General features: G+C 39.6%; 1 protein-coding gene across 1 annotated transcript in view; it reads left to right on the top strand.

Annotated features, from left to right (window-relative positions):
* The window catches only part of DNER (delta/notch like EGF repeat containing), a 108,979-nt gene extending 93,340 nt beyond the window's left edge, over positions 1-15,639 (top strand). The window contains exons 9-13 of the mRNA XM_054282939.1: positions 1,254-1,376; positions 3,261-3,374; positions 4,421-4,552; positions 8,020-8,266; positions 14,548-15,639. Coding sequence (XP_054138914.1) covers positions 1,254-1,376; positions 3,261-3,374; positions 4,421-4,552; positions 8,020-8,266; positions 14,548-14,659 — 728 coding nt within the window. The 3' untranslated portion in view covers positions 14,660-15,639. The remainder of the gene's footprint in view (positions 1-1,253; positions 1,377-3,260; positions 3,375-4,420; positions 4,553-8,019; positions 8,267-14,547) is intronic.
* Positions 15,640-22,044: the final 6,405 nt, after the last annotated feature.

Below are 22,044 nucleotides of genomic sequence, written 5' to 3'. Positions count from 1 at the left end.
TGGTTCTGAAATGTTTCTTAATACCTTACTAGCCCAACTATTTCCTATGAAAAGGGGATTTTTTGAGAATCATAATGGATGGTATTGTCTATATATCTTGACTGGTACCAACAGTTGTATCTTCAAAAAATTTTGGTTTTTATATCCATAATAGGGAGGGAGAGGGTAAATGCAAATATTGTCTGAAGGCAGCATTTATCCTATTTTCTATTATTTTATGAGAATTTTGGGGAATATTTAGACCAGGATGCTGAATACAGATTGATTGCGACTTACTAAGAGAATATGCCCCTCTCTTTGGTTCTGTGTTCATGAAAGATACCCTCCTTTCATATCTGACATTTGCTACTAACTAGAGATTACTTTAAGAAGTAAAATCACACTGAAGAATCTACACTTCATATTTTAGGCCTTTTTACTGGCACCTGTATTCATGCCCACTGCATATTTATTCATTGTATGTTCATTAATTTAATTTTCTTATAAGTTTAATGAGGAAATCAAACTTTTATAAGCACATGAACACAGTTCCAGTGCCTGGTATTATATCATAGACTACTCTAGATCTGTAATTTCAACTACTGTTAGGGCTAATGATTGTGTGGCGCACTAAGTAATAAAAAAGGTGCTGTTTTCATGTGGATTAACTCCTTCTTTCTTGTCTCACAGTACACTTTACTCTGTGGCTGTTAACAGGCCATGTAGCTTTTCTCTGCTTCTGCTTTCTATGTTTACTTAATCAGCCCATAGTACCTGCCTGTAGCTTGGAAATACTGTAAAGATGAAAGTACCTTAATGCTTCTACAGTGCTTTGACACTGCACAGCATTAATGCTAAAACATGTAATCATTCTAACTACTGTTATACAATTATCACTTCTTTGATGAACAGTGGCTTTGATGCAAGGATCCAAAGGAGCTGGGAGATAGTCAATATTCCTGTATTTCATTTAACAATCTAAGTGTGGGTATTCACATTGCTACTTCTGACCTCTGCCACCAGCCTCCATCCTTACACTTCATTGTGGTTATCACAGGAGCTAGGAATTCTCTCAGAATACTGTGCTTCCAATATTTTCTTGGTAATTTTAACCTGGGGAACAGATGCCTTTAAAATCAGTGTCTTAACAAATATCAGTTTGCACAGTATTTTTAAATAAACAAGCATCTGCCCACAGTCTACAGTCGCCTAGTAGTTAATTTTTACTGCAAAGTGTTTCATAACTATTTTTGTTTCCCCTTCATGTGATTTAGGTTACCATGGCCTTTACTGTGAGGAGGAATACAATGAATGCCTCTCTGCACCCTGCCAGAACGGAGCCACCTGCAGAGACCTCGTCAACAGCTACGAGTGCGTGTGCCTTGCTGAATACGAAGGTAGGCTGGGCTTTGCAAGTGTTCTCTGAAGTTTTTGTGGCAGGTTCTGTTACAGAGATACCATATCCTGAGCAGAAATATATCCCTCATGTAAAATTAACAGAGACAAACTTCAGTATTGATCCTGATCCCTTAATCTTTATTCAAATTAATAGTTAAGATTTAGCTCCTCTGTGAATAATGCATGTCCTGGTCTGGGCACAAATGGATTTTTCTCTGTTCTTCTCAGGTGTAGTTTTTTCTGCTATTTTTATGATATGTTAGAAAGTGATGAGATTTAAAAAAGCCCATAACTGTTAAATAGACTTTTTCATCAGTTGTTGTTGGAGCCTTTACACAGAGAGCTTTCAAATTGCTTTTTATTTTCTCTAGTGAAGTGAGCTAAAACATAATAATAAAATATTAGTATTTGAAATAGATTAGCACAAAGGAGTAGAAATAAAAGCTTTATCTTCATTGTTCATTTAGAGGACTGTAAAGGCCAGAGAGGGTAGTAGGTCTGTGGCTGCTGTTCCATGTTAACTGCAGCTGTTCTTAGATCTGTGTTCAAATGGAATCCAGCTTTGGCATTTTTGAAGTAATTTATAAAATAGATGAGAATAGCTTTTGTTTGGGTATACAAAATCTTTTCTCTCACAACAGATTTCGGCTCTAAACAAATTAGCACATATCAGTGGTCTGTGACAAGTCGTTGTGGGGAAGGCTAAAGTGATACTTTTTTAGTGTATTCTGTGTTGAATCGTTGAGGACATTTTGAATGTAATTTTATATGCTATTAGGATTATAAATAAATAAATATTCTAACAGAATGACTGTGTTTTAAGGAACATTGCTGTAGCATTTTCTCATTAAGCATATCAATCCTTATCTGTGCTGATAAGTAACGCTCACTTAACAGCTGCTTGAGGCTAAATATGTGTTTCATACTGGTGATTGCACTGCTCTTTAACTATAGATGCAGAATTCATCATTTTAGAGGCCTGGTGAGGAAATGACCCTCAGCTTTTCATGACATTATAAGCAGCACTTAATCATAATGTTCACCATAATATTCATCTTCTCTTCTCACCCGACCTGTTGGTGGAGCTGCAAGCACTGTGTGCACAGCACATCGTGCTGGAAATGAAAGCAGGGGGCACCTGGTCCTGGAGGCTGCTTCTGCTGATCACTGAGCTCCCATCATTACAGTACTTGGGGAGTTCAGTGGCCCCATATGTTTTATCTGAACAGTAGACCCCAAGAAATAATGCATGCAGCACTGGCATTAGATTCCATCTCCTGGTCCCTAGGAGGGAATATGCTGTGTTACATGTTTTGTATGCCAGGTGCAGCTTGCACTGTCTTCTGCAGGGCAAACCTGCTGGGTTCACAAGGCCTACAACGGGCATGAAAGAGTGGCATGAGGTAGAGCCATCCAGTTATACATTTTTAACTATACATTTGAATTTTTTTTTATTACCTTAGTAATATTCCTCATTTCCAGCAACAAGTAATGAGAGGCATTTGAATGCTTATCTATGTTATTTAATAAGTTATTACATAAAATTCTTAATCGAGACAATTATTGTTGACATGTTACTGAAGAATTTTAGACAACTGATCTGTTTATGCTTCATTACGTGTTTTTTCATAGACTCAATAGTTTTAAGCAGAAATTGCCCTGTCTCTCCTAGCCCACAGCCTGTGGGAAGCAGAGAGGAGGCATGTGTGTAAAAAGTTTAGCCAGCATAAACCATGTGGCTTTACTGCTATGGCATCATTAGCCCAGAATGACATGTGTGGAGCCTGCACACTCATCCAGGTGCAGTCAAATTATCACATGTACTGATTCCATGCTGCCAGTATCAGTCATGTCAATGGCAATTACTGATTTTTCCTTTTCAGGAAGGCACTGTGAATTATACAAAGATCCTTGTGTTAACATCAACTGCCAGAATGGTGGCACTTGTGACAGTGAAGGTCTGAATGCTACATGCATTTGTGCACCTGGATATGCAGGCAAGTGGTTTGTGTGTTACACAGAACACCTAGCTGTCATTGCTCACTGTGTCTAGAGGAAGACAAATACCAAGTAAGACTGTGTCTCTTCAAGAAATGAACTAATGTGAGCTTTGCTGTATTGTGAGCAGTCTAGTGACAATGAAAAACTTTTCATATTACTTACATCTGCTTTAAACTTTGTAGCAAAAAAGGCCTGTTACTAAAGTGACTTCACAAAGCTAACAGCTATTTAACATGGCTTATGACCTTGCTACTTGAGACTAGACTGCATTTTAAAAATAGTATTTTGAAGATGTCCAGGCAACCCAATATACTAATTGGACACTGTTAAAAATTAAAAATCTTTTAACAGTGACCTTAGTTTCTGTGTGCTCAAGAAACCTCTTATTCCATTATCTTAATAAGCAATTGCTGAAAGCCCTAAAGTACTTGTTATGAATCAATTTACACTTTCAGAGTACTGGTAAGAAACTCATTCAATCTTTTGGCCTTGTACTTAGACTGATGTGATTGGCATAATCCAAATATCTGATGTCAAGATAATTTACAATCTGATGTTCTGTTAGTCATGTAAGGTAAAATCCAATGTTAGAGTAATGGGCAAACCCATTCATAGCTGGTTTATAAGTCAAATTGTGCTTTTTGATCTCTTCTAGTTAAAGGACATTCTTTGGAAAAGAATTAGCTTTCCATTGTACCCTGTCAGTTTCTCAGGCACTGATTATCTACATTATTGCATAGCATAACAGAATATCCATGATCGTCTGTTATACCACATTTCTTGGGATGGAAATTATATTTAGAGAAATGAGACAGAGTCTCTGTGAGGTTAGTCAAGTCCCTTAGTCCTCAGGCTTTATTTTCCCCTGGTTGAATAAGGATAATACTTCCTTCTTGGAATCCTTTTGATGTTCTGAGAATAGAGATGTATTGCACTATAAGGAGTTTTGCAGCAAGAGAGAAGTTAAATGACTGAGGATGTACTGCTACATCAGGCACCTGTCATACATAATTTTGGTTTTGGTTTTTTTCCCCTATGTAAGGTGAAGACTGTGAAATTGATGTAAATGACTGTGACAGCAACCCATGTCACCATGCTGGAACTTGCATAGATCAGCCTGGTGGTTACACCTGCCATTGTCCTCATGGATGGGTCGGTGCAAACTGTGAAATACGTAAGTGTTGGAGTTCTCTAAGCATTTCTAAAAATTGTAAGTTATATTAAAGGAACTTTTTCTTTATCTCTAAATACCTATCAGCACAAATACTCTGAATCATTAAGTAAATGAACAAAATCACGGTAAATTAATTTTATTTTTGGCCATAGCATTTCAAAAGTGGTTGTGAAAGTTAAAAACTTCTTTTTCCGGGCACCCTGCTTTGAGATGTGTCAGACTGGTTTGTGAGGGGTGCTGTCTCAGAGCTGGGCACTCAGTTTGTATTTTAATTGTGCTCATGCTTCACAGCCTCCCTGCACACTTTGGATCAAGTGTGTTCCATAGCAGTATAAGCACATTCCTAACAGGCTTGTATTGACTTCTGAGCACCTGCAGCTCTAGTGATGTCTCAGCAAAACAACTTGGAACTTGCTTACCTAAGGAAACTGGTGTAATTGTTCTGTAATTTGTGTATGCAGGCATTTAATAACTTTTTCAGGAATAACTATTCCAGCCATAGGCTAATTTCCATCGAATTTGTTAGATAGAAGAAGGAGTCCAAGACCAAATATTTCCAAAGCATTCAGTAAGACTTAAGAGAGGTTCCGCTGGAAGGAACAGCTTCAGTGTGGGCTTCTTTCTCATTTTAGAGAGAAACTTCACTGTAAGGGAATCCTTATGGCACAGTGGAGAGTCCAGGAGAGGCAGAATGTATGAAATAGCCACGTGAAGATCTTTGTGCTCACTGTGAATGAGCTGTGATTTAACAAGCCGATGGGAACTTAATTCTAATCATATCTAGATAGGCCATATCCAGCTCTTTTATAAACAGGTGCAGCACTTGTGAACTCACTGGAGACAATGACAATGGGGACTTGAGACAATGGTGCAGTGGAATTCTTTGAGCTCTAAAGTTTGAATCTATTTGCAAATGTGCTTCTGTTCATCTTTACAGTTCTCTTTGCCATATTTATTATATTTCAGCAGTTTGTACATAACGGTAGTAATGTGATGGAAATTAAATTTAAACACTGCATACTGACTTTGTATTGGACCATCCCTCTGAATGCTAGAAAAAGACACAAAGGCAGACTTATCAAGAAGTTGGTGTTTGAGTGGCATTTGACTAAATAAATCACATTTTATCCTTTGAGATTTTCTGTTACTGACCATGAAGGAGGCTATTGCTACTTAATCTTTTTTGTAGAACCACCCTATTTATAGTTTTTTCACCAGCTGGTTTAGCTGCTTGAAGTGACTACTTTAACAGGATTTCAAGGTTATCTTCTTGTCAGACTGTTCTTTTTAATTTCCAAGTGCTGTATATTCAACAAACTAGATAAGATGTACCTTGCCTGGATGAATTGTGATATTTTTTAATATCATCTTATGATCCTTACCAGTATTAGCAATTCCAATTAAATAGGATTAAATTGGTCCTAATTATAAAGAGGATATTCTTTATTTCAAAATGAAATGCATTTGCCTAAAAAGTTAATGGAGCATTCACTGTTAAAATGCTTACAAATGTCTCCTATGAATTCTCTAATGCCTGCTGGTTATTTGTTAATATCCTTACCTTTGCCACATTTGTAATTATTAATGTAGTTACTGAAGTATGCCAAATGATGTGGTTACTTGAAAACTGACGTTATGAAGAATTTCTAGTACAGACCATTGTGTGCATTGAAATCTTATTCCTAATTAATTTTATGAACTTTAATATAACAACTCAAAATGCTGTGATTTTGAGCTGTCATATGCTATTTCTAATCTCTGGAGTACAAGATATTAATCTCTATATTTTGATACGGTGAGGAAAAAGGGAAGAAATTTTTTTCATCTTTGTCATCCAGAAATGGAAGACGTGGAATCTAAATCAGAAATGTCTTGCCATATATCTGCAGACATTAGATCTGAATTCAGCCTAGTCTGACAGCCTGACAGAAACCACTGTGTGTGACAGATGTGCTGCAGAACAGAAATAGAAGCCCATCCCAAACTGCACAGAGCACAGCTGTATTCCCTCCCTCATATCCTGACTGGGCAAACTGCAGTTACAGTGCTTTAGAAACATTAAATCACTGAATGATTCAGGCTGATCAAAACTTTACTGACCTCTGAAGAAGATAAGAGAAATGAACAGCCAGTCCTTAAACTCAGCTCCCATGTGGACAAAGTCTGAGCACCCCTGAGCTGGGAGGTGCTCCAGGACAACTTTCACTATTGTGACAAAGAGCAGCCATTTCTCCAAACTCTGCCCTGCTGAATCCCACATGTTACAGCTTTGGCCTTTCTCACCACCTGCCTCTAAAACAGATTTCTTTTCTTTTCCTGTCCTTGTACACTCCCTGTATTTCTGCTGTAGATTGAGATTTTATCCACTGCTGCTGAACTGGAGATTTCAACTCAGGTGCTTGAATTATCTGCCATCATCAGCATCTTTGAGTGGTGGCTTCTGAGAATATCTTAACCTCCCAAAGCACGTGCTTGGAAGCCCTGCTCCCAGCCTGTTTGTGCTTGAGGAAAGGGAGATTCTAAATCAGGGCAAAGCAGAAGTACATTTGAAAAAGGAACAGGCACCTGCTAGAAATAACTTTTGCAGAGTGCTACATTTCTGGAGTCAGGATGATTCAAGTCTGTTCCTGTTTTGAAATAATATGAGACCATAGGCTGCCAAAAATGAACCCTGGAGGGAAGTACAGGTTAATTAGAAATATTCTGATCCATGCTAGAGAGAAACAGATCTGAGGACATAGGCAATTGATAGAAAATCTGTTTGGCATAGATATAGTTTGGGGATCAGGAATATTTATATAGAAGATCTGGAATACATAAATACAAGAAGTCTCTTCCAGATTGGCTTTATTTTAAGGTCTGCTTTGAGACTCTCAGGGAAATTATGCTTGGAAAAAGACTACAATGGGCTCCTTACTGTAGGACCTTATGATGTGTCCTTTTTGTCCTTGAAATGCTGAAGTCTCTGCAGTTTGGTGGAGATAGGCATAAGAAAGTCTGTGTTTCAAATTACAAACTAAGTGTGTTTAGTACATCTTAAATAACACATTTTAGTGGAAGGCTTCACTATTGGAACAAACTGCACAGGAGAACTGGTTGTTTCCTAGAAGCTTTTGCATAAAACCTGCCTGCCTTTAGAGAGCCTGTAATATAAAAATAGCATAATGCAAGAATAACTTGATTTTCTGTTCCTTGGGTGACACAGGAGATCTAACTAGATAGGTGTTCCTATATGACCTTAAAAATCAACAGAAAAAAGTGGGTGAAGGTTCAGCATAGTGCTATTCAAATTTGTAGCATGTCAGGCCTGGTGGTGTATTGGTAACAGAGCCTGGGAAAGTTCAAATTACCTATCTCCATCGTTTCAAAAGTCTTAGCTATTGAAAATTCATATCTTAAAGTAGTTCTATTCAGCAGGACGGATACAAATTATTAATTAATGGTAACCTTTTATTTCTTACTGGCAGATCTGCAGTGGAAGTCTGGGCATATGGCAGAGAGCCTGACCAACATGCCTCGTCACTCGCTGTACATCATCATCGGGGCGCTGTGCGTGGCCTTCGTGCTGATGCTGATCATCCTGATCGTGGGCATCTGCCGCATCAGCCGCATCGAGTACCAGGGCTCCTCCAGGCCAGCCTACGAGGAGTTCTACAACTGCAGGAGCATCGACAGCGAGTTCAGCAGTGCCATCGCCTCCATCCGACACGCCAGGTTCGTGCTGGGGTGCTGATGTCTGGGAGCTGTTCTCAGGTGCCAGTCAGTCCATGCACACTGCACCCAAGGGCTGGTGGCAGAGGCAGCGGGCTGCTCTGCTGAGAAAGCACCAGCCCTGCTCACTGCTCTCACCTGAGGTCATGTGGTTGTGTTCACAGGGACCAGGGAAGAGATGAGAATCTGATACAGTCCATGTTTCAGAAGGCTGATTTATTACTTTATTATATATATTATATTAAAGGAAAATGATATACTAAACTACACTAAAGAATAGAAGAAAGGATTTAATCAGAAGGCTAGCAAGGAATAGAAAGGAATGGAAATAAAATCTTGTGACTGACCAGAGAGTCTGAGACAGCTGGACTGTGATTGGCCATTAATTAAAAACAACCACATGAGACAAATCAAAGATGCAGCTGTTGCATTCCACAGCAGCAGCAGCTAATTATTTTTTACATTTCATTTCTGAGGCCTCTCAGCTTCTCAGGAGAAAAAATCCTAACAAAAGGATGTTTCATAAAATACGTCTGTGACAAGGTGTGACAATACAGCAAAACTCCTTGAAAACACAGTTATTCTGACTTTATTTGGAGTAACTGGTGAAGTGAGACAGATGCAGAGTTCTTAGCCTGTCAGATCTGTTAGGGATGTAAAGATTCTTTAACTGCTATGCACAAGTAATATGATCAGACAGGAAAGGCACATTGATTTTTGTGACTAATTTACCAGATTATTCAGTGAGAATCTCTTCACATCACTCATGTTTGTGCTCCTATTTGCCTTTCTTACTTGCTTTCCTAGAGACAGTAATTTTTTTACTTTGAAATTTATTGGAGCACTTGCAAGGCAGGGCATTGAGTGTCAGAATAATCCAAAAGCAGAAGTAGAAAGGATTTGAAAGCTCAAGTGTAAGCCATGGCACTAATATGGCATTAAATATACCTAGCTCCTTGCCAACAATTGTGTTTAAAAACTTCCAAAGGAGTTGAGTAGATTTAGAAAGGGCTTTACTAAAATTTAACTTGGATTTTCTTTGCTATTAACCTGGCTGCTTCTTTCTTACTGCTCTTCAGGCTGTCATGAAGGATAATTTACTGCTGTTCTTATCACTTGTATATCAGGTGCTGAGCCCTCCCCCCTTCTCTTATATGATAAAAACAAACAAAGCAAAGCAACTTTTTTTCTTTCCTACGTTTAACTAGCCCATTCTTTCTGTATCCCCTCCCAGATCACGTCAGCTTTCTTATTGCCTTCCTAGGACACACTCCAGATTATATTTATCTTCTTTTTCTTTTTTGAAGGGGGGTCCCTAAAGCAGGAAGTAGTTATCTGTCTGAAGATTCAGGTGCACCAAATAAACTGAGTAATCACCTCCTGCATCTTATATATGGCATTCCTGTTCACACATCTGAAAAAGAAACTTGCGTGGTTTTTTGTTTTCTTTTCTTTTTTTTTTTTCATTTCTAGTGGCAAATGACATACTTGTGTGACCTGTGAGACCTTTTCCTCATCCCAAGATCCTCAGTGTCATTTTGCTTCCTGGCCAGTATGGTTTCTTCTGTGTTTGACATCTCTCTTAATAGGGTGGAACTTTAATTTTTGGTGTTTCTTTTTTCCCATTTCTTCAATTTATCAAGATCCCTTCAAATTCCAACAGAGTATTCATGTGTGTTACCATTAAAATGCTCTTAAAACAACTGAGGGAGACATGTTTCTGTGCACTAATATGGAGAAATATGTGCATATTGGTTGGTGATTGCTGTTAATTCATTTTCTGAGTGCTCCAGTTGTGTTTCAATGAAGATGAAATAGGTTAAATTGTACCACTGCTGAAGTCATCAAAATTAGCTGAAATGGGTGAGGTGTTCCTCCAGGCTCAGTTAATCACATCACAGCTTTGAGTAGTAGCTCTTCAAAGTGTTCCAACTTCAAAAAAGTTCTTAGACTGGGATGGATTAATGATGATTTTTCAAATCCATATTATGTAGTTAGAAATTACATTATTGTCCATTGAGAGTTTCCCCATCTTGGAAAAAGTATTTCTACTTAAAGCAAATGAAATGTTTTAATTCCAAATAATTTTCAGTGACTCCAAGAATGTGATACCTTATAAAAGTCCAAGATGGAGCTGCCAAGTAGGGTAATTCACGGAGGTTTATTGTGGAGATTGTTGTGTTTATTTTGGGTTCAGAAAGATATAAACCACTGGTTTGGTCATTTCAATCCAGGAAAAGGAGCAAAACTTTTATAGTTATTTTTGCATAAATTCTTAAATCTACATATCTAAAGGTCTGAATTTTCAGAATTGCTGAATCTGAGAATTCTACTTTCAAATAACAGAAAATTAAGCATTTTCTGAAAATAATTCCTTTTCACAGTTAGATACCAAAACTTGAGAGTAATTTTAGAAAATGGAGGCCAAGGGAAAAGTTAGTAGATTATTTTCTTTAAAGGGAAGGTTTCTGATAGTCAGCAGGTGTCTGGGGCTTGTGGATGCCTGTTGCATAGTCAGTAAATTATTTTTAAATTACTTGTTAGTCTTTCTCAGCATTTTTTTCCTAGATAATTTTGAAAAATAATTTGATCTTTACTAATCAAGGTATTTGCTGTAAGACAAAACCAATGTGCTTGAGGATCATTACTAATAAATATCTACTTCTAGGGAATGTTCCTAAGGTTAGCAGATCAGAACTAGGTAATTTTCTGAGCAGAAAAAGCACAGTTGTCTTCAGTATCCATTATACAGACAGTAAAGACAAAAAAACCACCTTTTGCAGACAAAAATAATCCTTTTATGTTAAAATTTATACATTCTAAAGCTGGAAGAGAGCAGTGGAATGAAATAGTTGGCTAATAGGCTGCTGGCTATGGCAGCCATAAGATGTCATTGAAATGGAACCAAGATCTGTTACTGAAACAAAATTGTTCACTTTAGAAAAGCATTCACACTGAGTTCATGAATTATCTGGTGACAGACTATGCTGCAGTTAGTTCTGTGTGTGCCCAGATATCAGAAGCCTTCATGCACCACTTACAGTTTGGTTTATTTAATTTTATTTTCACGTGCTGATCTGTCCTGTCTCTGTGTCAGTTGAAGAGTCTGGTTCATCAGACTCTGATTAAGTTCTCTTGTCACAGCAGGGTCAGCTTCTCTCCACTGCATATTCTCCCCATTCCTGTGGAGCTGCCTGTGTCCCACTGTGGTGTTCTAAGATTTCTGAATTGGATGAGCATCAGCATGCACTCATTTCTTACTGGCATAGATCTCTGTCAGCTGCCTTTTTGTAGAAGTGTGATCACGTGCACATGTTCTCTGGTGTGGGATCTCAGTCTCTCAGAACTGGGGCGCAGGGTGAACCAGACTGCCCCTGGGGGGCTCGGGAGTCCTGGAATGTTGCCAGAAATGTCTGGTGGCTGGACTTTGATCCCACATGGGAGATGATATCAGTATGAGGACGGGAGGATTTCACTGGGGTGAATGGTGAAGGGATAAGTTAATTGGAGTGTGAGATACAGGGTTTAAGATCCCTGTACAGGGGGGTCTAGAGAGGCAAGATGGAGGTATTGGGGCGTGCCCTTCTCCTTCTTCTTCTTCCTCTAGGCCTCCATCTTCTGTGGTGGAGTTGGCACTCCAGGATTGGACCTTACTAGGGGAACACTGGTTAATAAGGATAGAGGGTATTGGAGAAAAATGATAAATATTGTATACGTAACTCCGGGTATAAAGATAGGTGACCGCCCCAGGGGCTTGCAGTGTGTGTGCCCATGGCTGACTGCTGAGCAGAACTCTGTCAGGCCAAGAGAAAATCTTTTAGATAAGCAATTAATAAACACCGAGACCGAGAACAAATCCGAAGCTTCCTCTCGTCCTTTCGAACCCGGGGGCCCAAGGCCATCTTTGGGCTTTTCCCAGACCATCTAAACAGCACCAAAATCCAACACTCTGGTCTCCACATCACCTACCAATTGCTTAACATACATCCTCTGCCAGGGTTAATTTTCTGGGATTACAGCTCAATTTCTCTAAGCAAGGCACAATTCCACTTGCACATCTGACCTTTTCTCTGAATAATGCAGAGGAAATAAATCTTCTCATTCTCCTCCTGTGGAATCCAAAAGAATCTCTTTCTTCTCTCAATGTGCTTTATCCCTTTTTAAACTTCTGGTCTCTGTCTTTTACTGCTCTTGTTTAAATTTTATTTGTGGACTCAGTTTGCCAGTTGCTAGTTTTGAACAGAGTAGCAACATGTTGTTGGTTTCTTAATTCTGTTTCTGGGTAAACTCTGAACTTCTGCATGTCCCACAGAAGTCGGAAGTTTCCATTTCCTCATGATTCAGCTGTCCAATGTTCTCAAAAATTTGAGTGAAGTTGGTGAGGTTAATAACTCTATAGTTAGCCATCTCTTGAAATGTTGTTCTGAGGAAGTGGAGGAGCTGGACCATTCCAAATGTGAAGCTGATTTGCAGTGTCTGTCACACACACGGAGCTGCCTTTGCCAAGAATTCCTATAATGAATATGTGCTATCCTCAGAATTGTCATGGAACCCTCAGTTTCTCAAGCTACACAAGTCTCTCTTGTTCAATGCTTCACTGCAAAATATATTTTCTGGTTGTTATTTTGTATACTTTGTGATTATCTTTGTGACGTGTAATATTGTTATATACTGGTAAGCATGTCTGATGTACACATTGAAATATCACCATCATCACCCATGAATGGACATAGCAAAGCTAAATGAAGAACTTCCCCAGTGCTACTCCTACACTGTTAAGCAACCCAAACACATAATTGTTCACAGTATGGTATTGAAGCTAATGTAAAAGTTATTATCCATTGTATCCCTCCAGTATTTTTCCACACTCAGTGCTTCCCAGGATCGAGATTTCCCCACACAGTCTATACTCTTTGTTAGAGGAATAATCTTGTGTTTGGTGGCCCTGGAAAGAATCTTTATTCACTTGTTTGTATATGCTTTTTTGGTAAGCAGGCAGTTAATTGATCCAGAACACTCTGTAGCAAGAACCTGCAGCTTTTCACTATTGATTAGTCCTTGAATCATTGCCTCCTGCAGATCGTATTGATAATTGCTTTGTGTGTTCCTTTATGCCATCAATTACATAGCATAGCCCTGCTGTGCGGTCCAGCAGATACACACCCATTGAACAGAGCTCCCATTTTACACTTCTGTCTTTAACATAAACCTCTGAGGTTGGTGATAGCTCTGTTTCTTTGCTGCTTTGGGCAGAGGCTGCTTCTGAACCACCTGATCGAAGCAATGTGGTTGAGCAGCTCCATGGCTCACCAGACCATAAACACAACTTGCACATGTGCTGGGCTCTTAGCCTTCTCTAATTAGGGGCACATGTCAACCCTGACCTCAAGGAGAAAACAGATTTTGTCCTGCTTCCATGTATGCAACAAGCCATGTGCTCTCCACTGTCAGAAAGGGCAGGTAGACTGACTGAAATCCCTGGAGAGTGTTCACCATCATTTGTACCTCTGCAAAGATCTATATTTCCTTTAAACCCTTGAGAGTGATGGTGAAAATGGGTGATTCAGAATTCAGTGCTGCCTCTGCTTTAGTAAGATGCCATGAATTTATTCCTTCCTTCAGTTCTTGAAATTTTATCTCATTTGTAGAAAAATCAGGTTTATCCATCATGATGGAGATGAGCAAATGTCACCTGTCTGCATTTATTAAAATAATCTATAGAAGAAGGCAGACATTCATGCATGAGAATGAATCTAGTACAGCCTTATGGACAGCTGAAGTACTTTGAAAAATGAAATTTTCACCATATATCATAATGCTTCCAGCCAATTCAGTTTTGTCTGCAATTCTAAATAACTGAAAACAGGCAAGAATGAAATTGAAAATTATGAACCCTCATAAAAGTCTTGGAAAAAAATCAAGTTTATTTTGGTTTGGCCTAAATATTATCCTCAAAATCTGAATTTTCTGGATTTTACTTTCCAGAGTACACAATGTAAATTAATGTATGCTTAATATAGTCAAAAGTGCATAAAAATCCTTAGTGTGGATGACTAAAAGAATAATTTTGTTTCTGTGATTTCTGTACTGTTTTCTCTGCATCAGGTCAATAAGAAAAAAATAATTGACCATTTTTGCCTCATTTTCCTGTGATTTCTTCTGGTATATAGAGTTTATCTAAGCAGTCTGATTTTGTTTCTGATCACAGGCCATAAATCACTACATTGTTGCTTTGAACTCATTCATGTTTCTGTTTGTCACCAAAAGTTTTCTTTTATTTCCAGGTTTGGCAAGAAATCCCGACCTGCAATGTATGATGCAAGCCCCATTGCTTATGAAGATTACAGCCCAGATGACAAACCTTTGGTTACACTGATTAAGACAAAAGATTTGTAATCTAGTGTATCTTTTTTGGATTATTTTTCAAAAGGATGGGCTACTAACCTAATTTAAATATTTTTAAGAAGAAAGCATAAGTAATTTAAACCATTAGATGCTTCAGAATTTTCTGTAGAATATTTAAGAACCAATTTTCTGCAGCTTTTAGTTTGGAAAAATATTTTAAAACAGAATTTGTGAACTTCATGATTTACATTTTAATGTACCTTGAGCTCTATAAATTATAAGCTTATGATAGTGTGTGCTTTTTTCTTGGTAGACACTATTACTAAACCCAGATGAGTTTCTTGTGGTTGTTACAGAACAGAAAACAATAATTAATGAGGAGTTCTTTATGAAATGTCAGTGCCAGCTTTCTCAGTAGAGGTAGGAAAAATGTGAAGCATAATATGGTATATAATATATCCATTAATTAAAAAAGTCTAAAATGTTTGTGTTGTGAAAAAGAAACTAGTAAAAATTATTATTCCTAATCTGAATGAATTAGCTTTTGCCTTATTCCATGCATGGATAGATAACCTATTCCTCCATTATTTCCTGAAAGTTGCTAAAACATACTCTTGAGTTGATGTTTGACATTTTTGTAATAGTTATTCAGGCTAGGCCTTGTATAATAATTAAAGTGCCTCTTGAGGCAAAGTAAGGGCATGATCCTTTAAACATTGAAATCAATGAGAGAACTTCCATTGAATTCACTGGATATGGGATTGGATCCTACAATTGGACTGAATCTATATTTTTCTTTAAAGGTTAAAGTTTTTTTATATTGTGAGTAAACTAAGCATATGGTTTGAATTGTTTGTTTCCTAAAGGTTGTTGATGTACAGTATTGTTTCATGAAATATTGTGTATTTCTCATAGTGCTTCTTAATTAGGATCAGTATGGGGTTTTTGTGGCTGTATTTGATCGCTTATGGGCATCTTAAATTCTTGCTTATTTCAGAAAATACTGAATAAAAGTTAACCAGTGAAGATTGCAGCTGTTTCTTTCTTTTCTTCATTTCAAACTGAAGTGTTGTCTATAAATTTGAAAGGACGTGAGCATATGATGCACTATAAATAATGCTAAAATATGACATTCCAGCAGTTAATCTGAAAAGGGAAAAAGGGTTTGTATTATCAGTGTAATCTCTCAAAAGTGAGATAAATGCAGCTCCAGAATAAAGGCACAGTCCTGAATGGTGCATGTGCAGGTTAGTAACACCATTCTGTGTCTGAATTACAGAAATGCCAAATGCTCCTCAGAAATCCAGAGTTACCTTTCCTGATGTCCTGTATCTGCTACCATGGGCTTTCAACAATGCTGGTCTGAGACAGTAGTAATTAAAAAGAGGGCTGAGGAGCTCAGATCCAAGTTTAAATTAGATTAATTCTTCAGGCATGGTTTTCTATGACAGAAGTTGTAAATTTGCATCTGGTGGCTGTCAGAGGATGTTTTTTTTTATTGGTACAGTTTTCTGCTGTACCAATATATTGAAACTTTTGTTTACTGTGACTTCTAGGAGTCTTTTGAGAACCCTAAAGAAAGAAAAATTGAGAGCAAGCTATACCCTGTACCATTTTTGGTAACTTGAGCAGAAAAGGGGCACTGTTGTATTGATTTGTTAATCAAAGGAAAGGAAATACTCATTCTTCAGAATATTTGGCCTTTTCAGTCAGTAAAATATTGGCTTGCAAATCTACATAAAGTAGGGAAAGAAGCAACTCTGTTGTTTTAGGGAACATACATATTCATGGTCCATATTTTACAAGAGAGATGTTGCAATGAGCAGCAGCCTTTCTGCATACAAATCACACCTTGGCAGCAATTCTTGACCAACCTATATTTCTCTCAATTGACTGACCTGAACGATAAGTAATTTGTGAGGAGCTATTTTCCTGTCAGCTTGAAGCCTCTAGCTGCTGTAAATCATCCTGTGCATCCTGTGAATTGTGTTCTGAAAATTACTTTGTCTCCTTCCAATTTATTTTATTGAACTCTGATGGCATGTTATGCATGCACTTGTGAGATATTTGTGAGGCACTGCCTGCCAGATGGAGCTGTCCTAAGACCTGGATGGAACAGACCCATCTTGTGTTTGTATCCCAGCTCTGAATCTGCAAGAACAAGTTGGTTACTGTCTTTGTACACCAGACTGTGTCCTGAGAACATACATGAATGTGGGCAAGGGACACTGGTTATTTCATATGCTTTTCCCCAACCATGTGAGGTTTGCTCTGTACAGGGAGCAAATACAGATGTATAGCAAATACCACTTGCTGTTAATATGCTACACTTTTTTTTTTCTTTTTTCCTTGTAAATAATCCAGTTGCAGAAAGAGCTGATTGTATGTAGTCTTCCCCTAGCAATGGGCTAACAGCCTCCAGCTCCTCCTGGACAAGTCTCTGGGCTTGACATTAACTTCTAGTACTTGTGTGTAGGCACACAGTTTGTTGTAATTGGGAGTGGGGCTGGGCTGAGCCCCATTCCCAGTTGGTTTCAGCTGTGAGCAGCAGGTGAGCAGCACTGCCAGCAATGAGCCATGGAGTGCCCAGGGGCACTGACCAACCACCAAAGGGAGCAGAGGGCACACAGGTGCAGTGCCTCAACAGCAGGGGATAAAAGGCTGGGCTAAAGAACCAGAAGGGCAGTTGCTTGCAGCCTTCTGAAGTGATCTGATGTTACTCTGTGTGGGCAGACACCTGAAGCCTTCTGAAGTGGTAAGGTGTTGCTCTGTATGGGTTAAAGCTTTGTGATATTGTGTTGTGATACTCTGTGTATTGTGGCTGTCTCAACTGTGACATGTGCTGCAACACTTGTGTGCTCTCCAGATTTGGTTATTTTTTCATGCTCTTCTATCTGGAAATAGGAAAACATCCTTGAGTGTTTTTTTCCCCAGAAGCATGTACGTGTCTTCTTACTTGTTTCTTGGGGTGTTGTGAAACTTGTCTTTACAGCTTAGAGTTGTGATACCTGTGCTATCAGGAAAATGTCATAATTTACATGGATTCTGGATAGAGTCAGTCCAAAATGGTGAAGACAGTGACGCTGTCCATGTGGTTGGGCTAACTGCAATATGGCATAGATACACGGCCTGAGGGAACAGTTGAGCACAACAGCTAGGAAAACACATGTTGGCTAAAACCATACAAATTATCCCCTTTAAAACCTGCAGGTATAAAGCGAACTTTAGCTGAGAAAAATTAGACCAATTAGACAGATTCATCCTCTCCTTGCATCTTGTCTCTGGGAGGTGCTTTGGGAATCTGGATTCCTCCTGTGTGGGCTCCAGAGGTGACACCGTGCCAAACCAAACTTACGAAGCCTCAGTCCCACATCAGAGCCAGTGTTCAGTAACAGATCTTGCACTTGGAACAAGCTGGTTCTCAATCCTTCCTAACTCCAACACGCTTCATCTTCCAAAGGCGCGATGAGAAATGAAGGTGTTGAGAGGTGCAGGTAGCTTGAGAAGGAGATGAGGTCTCCACACCAGCCAGGCCTGCTGTGTCCCCAGCACACACTCACTGTAGGTGCTCTCTGGGTGAGGGGCCCAGCCTTTCTGCAGCTCAATGCAGACCATTCCTGCTCTGGAGATGACTCAGCTGAGCCTGCAGGAACTGTTTTCAGCTCTCTAACCCTATTCCTGTTAGTGTATTAAGCAGTGAGCTCAGAGGGATGCTCATGGCTGGGGATGGGATGTGGGAAGACACGTATGAGGTGAGAGGTTGCAAGGAGAGCTGAGGCTCCTGCATAGCCCTTTGCATTGTCAGTCAGGGCTGGGTAACACCCTGTTCCACCCTGCTCTCCCTCCACTGCAGCCAAATGCTGCACTGGTGTGAGGGGAATGAGAGCTGAAAAGAGACTTCAACTCAATAGTTGCATCATCAAACAGTGAAAGTCTCAGTGTGGTTAATCCCTTTGAAAACAATTGGATTTTAAAGACAATGTGTGTGATGTTTTGGGAGAAAGTGGCTTGATGTTCCTAGACATCTAAAAATATACAAGATCTGACCATAGGAGTAAACATTGCTTGTTTTAGTGAAGTCTTGTATGGTGACACTTCTGTCGCAGAACTGATGTTTTCATCTTGTCTCAGCCTCATTTCTGGAAACAGCATGGCTTTTCTCCAGCAGGGCTTTGCTGAGAAATGCCTGAGCAGTTATGACATTCCTGAAGATGTGTAGCTTTTTCTTTGATAGCAATAGACACCTGATGAGGAATAAACTCAACACCTCTGAAAATTATTCTGTGTGAATGACTGAGAGGAATTGAAGAGCCACTCCTCATTTGTGTTGCCTGAGGGAACTTCTTTTCCCCTTCATGTGGCTAAACTCTTCTGTGTCGAAAATTTCTGAGAGATTCCCTTCTCATGTTGCACACAACCACCCAGCAGAGCAGACAGGCACATTGCATCAGACAGATGCACATCCAGCCTGTCCTCCCTTTGGGTGCCTCCAGCCTGGTTTCTGTGGGAGGCATTTGCTGTGTTACCAGCTTTGGGAAGCTTTTTTTCACTGCTGCCATGTTTTTGAGGTTCATGTGCTGCTCAGGGCAGCTGGGCTGGAATTGCTGTTTGTATGGTACTCTGCTCTTGTGTTCCTGACCTCACAGGGGGTGCAGAAGTACAGTCCCCCCATGGATCATGGAGGGCAGCTGAAAGCCAGATTAATTCAGGGAAGATTTGAGTCTCTCATGCTATGCTCTGCTATGAATAGTTAAAATAATGAGTGTATTATCAAGAGCTAATGAGTTCAGACATGTTCCCAAAATAAAAAAAGGGAGTCAGGGCAGTCCAGTGTGTGTGGTTAAACCTTCTCTTCCAACCTGCTGAGAGAGATATGCACTGGCTTACAGCTTTGAGGCACACTTTATTTTAAAACAAAATATGAACAAAATTCTTGTTTAAAATTTGTTTTCTCTCTCAGCATCCATTACCCTTAGGAAATGCTCTGCATGAGCAGGGGAGCAGTGAGAGAAGGGCAAAGCAGAGAGCTGGTGCCAAATGAGAGACATGGAGCTGATCTGCTCTATCTGCCCCCTGCAAGTTTGTCTCCTGTCCCTTGAGACTTTGCCTGAGCATCTGCCAAAAGCCTGTAGTTGTGTGGGGTCGGGGGGGGGGGGGGGGTGGGGGTGGCATAAAGCAGATTTGAGACACTTTTATGTCCATCTTAAACATCTCATCAGGGAGATGAGAGCAGCCAGAGTGGCATCTGAGCAATCAGATGCTGCTGCTACCTGAGAATGCTGGAGGTTGCTGCCAAGACGGGCAGAGTTTGATGTGCTCAGCTCCTGCTCACTCTGATGTGCTGGCCACTGGAGAGGTGACCCTCAGAAATCATCTTTGCACCTCTTGACTCTCTGCTGTTTGCACTAGAGCTGATCCCTCTGGTGCAACTTCTGTGCTGCAGAATCCTCCCTGCAGGACCCAGCATCTGAACCCTTTCTATCCTTTCACCCCCTCATGTTTTGGAACGGCTCCAAGTAGGTGAAGGTGATTCCTTCCAACAGGACATGGGTCAACCAGTGAAAACAAACAAAACTTCAAAGCAGCTATGCCACATCCAGCTTCATCTGGGCTCAGCTGGCTTCTTTTCTTCTGCAGTGCAAAATGGATAACAAATATGACCTCTCTGGAAAAGTCAGATTTCTCTGTTATTATGAATTCCACTTTCAAATCCTCCTTTTAAGATGTTTATGATAAGATTATTATTGTAAATAAGCTTCCCCTTTAGCAAAGAATAAATCATCAAATAGGCTTTGTTTGGTGAGATCTTTGGCAAAGGAATGTAAATAAATAAGCTAACTGAATAAACTTCTTTATCTGATGTGCTGAGCAGAAAAGGCAGCAGAGTTAATCATTTAGGAAAATAACTGCTGTGCTTTCTTCAATAATAGACCAGTGTAAGGAAAACAATCTGCTCTATCTCGCTGAGCCGGGACTTTCTGCTAGCATCCCACAGACCATGAGAGATCCTGTTTGTCACTCTGGCAGCAGGGCTGTCTTGTCAAGGAGATGTCCTTTGGCCTAAATTTTTATTTGTTTCTTTTCCTGTGGACTGGTCTACTTCCTGTCAGAGGTAGCTCCTCACAACAGAGCAGAGATCTCTTAGAGGTCAGCTGTGGCTTCTCTTCCATCTCCTGGGAGTAGAACACACACAGACAACAGGCTGGATCTGCAGGGTCTGTCTTTGGACTCCATTCATGTTTCCATATGAGAAAGCTTGCATGTGACTCTGCATGGATCTCAGTCTAACACCCCTCAAGGAAGTGAGTGTGACTGTTCCAATTTTCACCGTGATATTTTATTGACTTACGGATTTGAAGTAATCTGAAGTAAATCTGCCTGGAATCTGAGCCTATAAGCCAAATACAAGATGCACAAGGTAACAAAAATGCATGTAGCTTCTGTGGAAAAGCAAACAGCCTAATGCAATGGAGGTTATTTTGGCATGCAGGAGCTGCATTACTAATTAGTTTGCCAGCAGAATATTTTGTTCTCGTCCCCATTTGTAATTGTTGGATATGTGATCACTGTTGGTACAATTTGGCCTCCTAGAAGCTTATTTTCTATATTGTATTGGGACAGAGAGAGCACAAATAACATGTTCCAGTTATGGTTCTTTCTTGCTGAGAACAGAGAGGTATATGCTGGGTTACAGAGAGCAGAAAGCAGCACCAGCTTGCTGAAAAGGGTGTTGTAGATCCCAGTGTATGGCCTTGATATTTATTCTACAGCTCAGTCTGAGGTTGTTTGATTTGCTATGTTGCATCTGTCATGTGAATAAGGCAACCAGCCAGTAACGTGTCATGATGCAGAATAATTTAATTCAAGGATTCTGTACCTAAAATATGCTGCCCACAATGTCTTATTTGTGGACTGTACATGACACCAGTTCCCCCTATTAATTTAATTTGAACATTTATTTCAGTTGTTATGCCTTTGTATGGCATTTGCTAGAAGGGTCTGTCAAAACAAAGTTGACAGAATGTCGTGTAACTAAGAACAGATCTGCTTTCCCATGTGCCTATTATGCCATTTCACTTTCATCTTGCCATGAATTTGGACTTGAGGTTGTTCTACATATGAAAGATGATGACCAGTTATTTTTATCTCCAGTACTCATCACATTGCTCCCCTCTTTCCCGGTGCCCTGACTTGCCTGTGTGCAATAAGGACAAAGACGGGAGGAGGTTTTTAGAGGGCTGAATTAGGTGTGGAGTTTATCAGTTTTCCTCTGTCTTTTGTTCATTTCATTTCAATGGAGAGAATATTTTACAATTCCATGGAGATGCCTTAATCCCTGAGAGATTTGAAGGGTTATTTTTCTTTAATGCATGTGAGATTTAAAATGAGGTGGTAAGCTAGCAGTATTGACAGACATGTCAGGTTTAAATCAAAAG

Source organism: Melozone crissalis, unplaced genomic scaffold, assembly GCF_028551555.1.
Source record: "Melozone crissalis strain CALT ecotype California unplaced genomic scaffold, PUWL_Pcris_2 ptg000034l_1, whole genome shotgun sequence".
Lineage (NCBI taxonomy): Eukaryota > Metazoa > Chordata > Aves > Passeriformes > Passerellidae > Melozone > Melozone crissalis.
The sequence above is the reverse complement of the archived record's forward strand: the minus strand, read 5'-3'. Positions and strand labels throughout refer to the sequence as shown.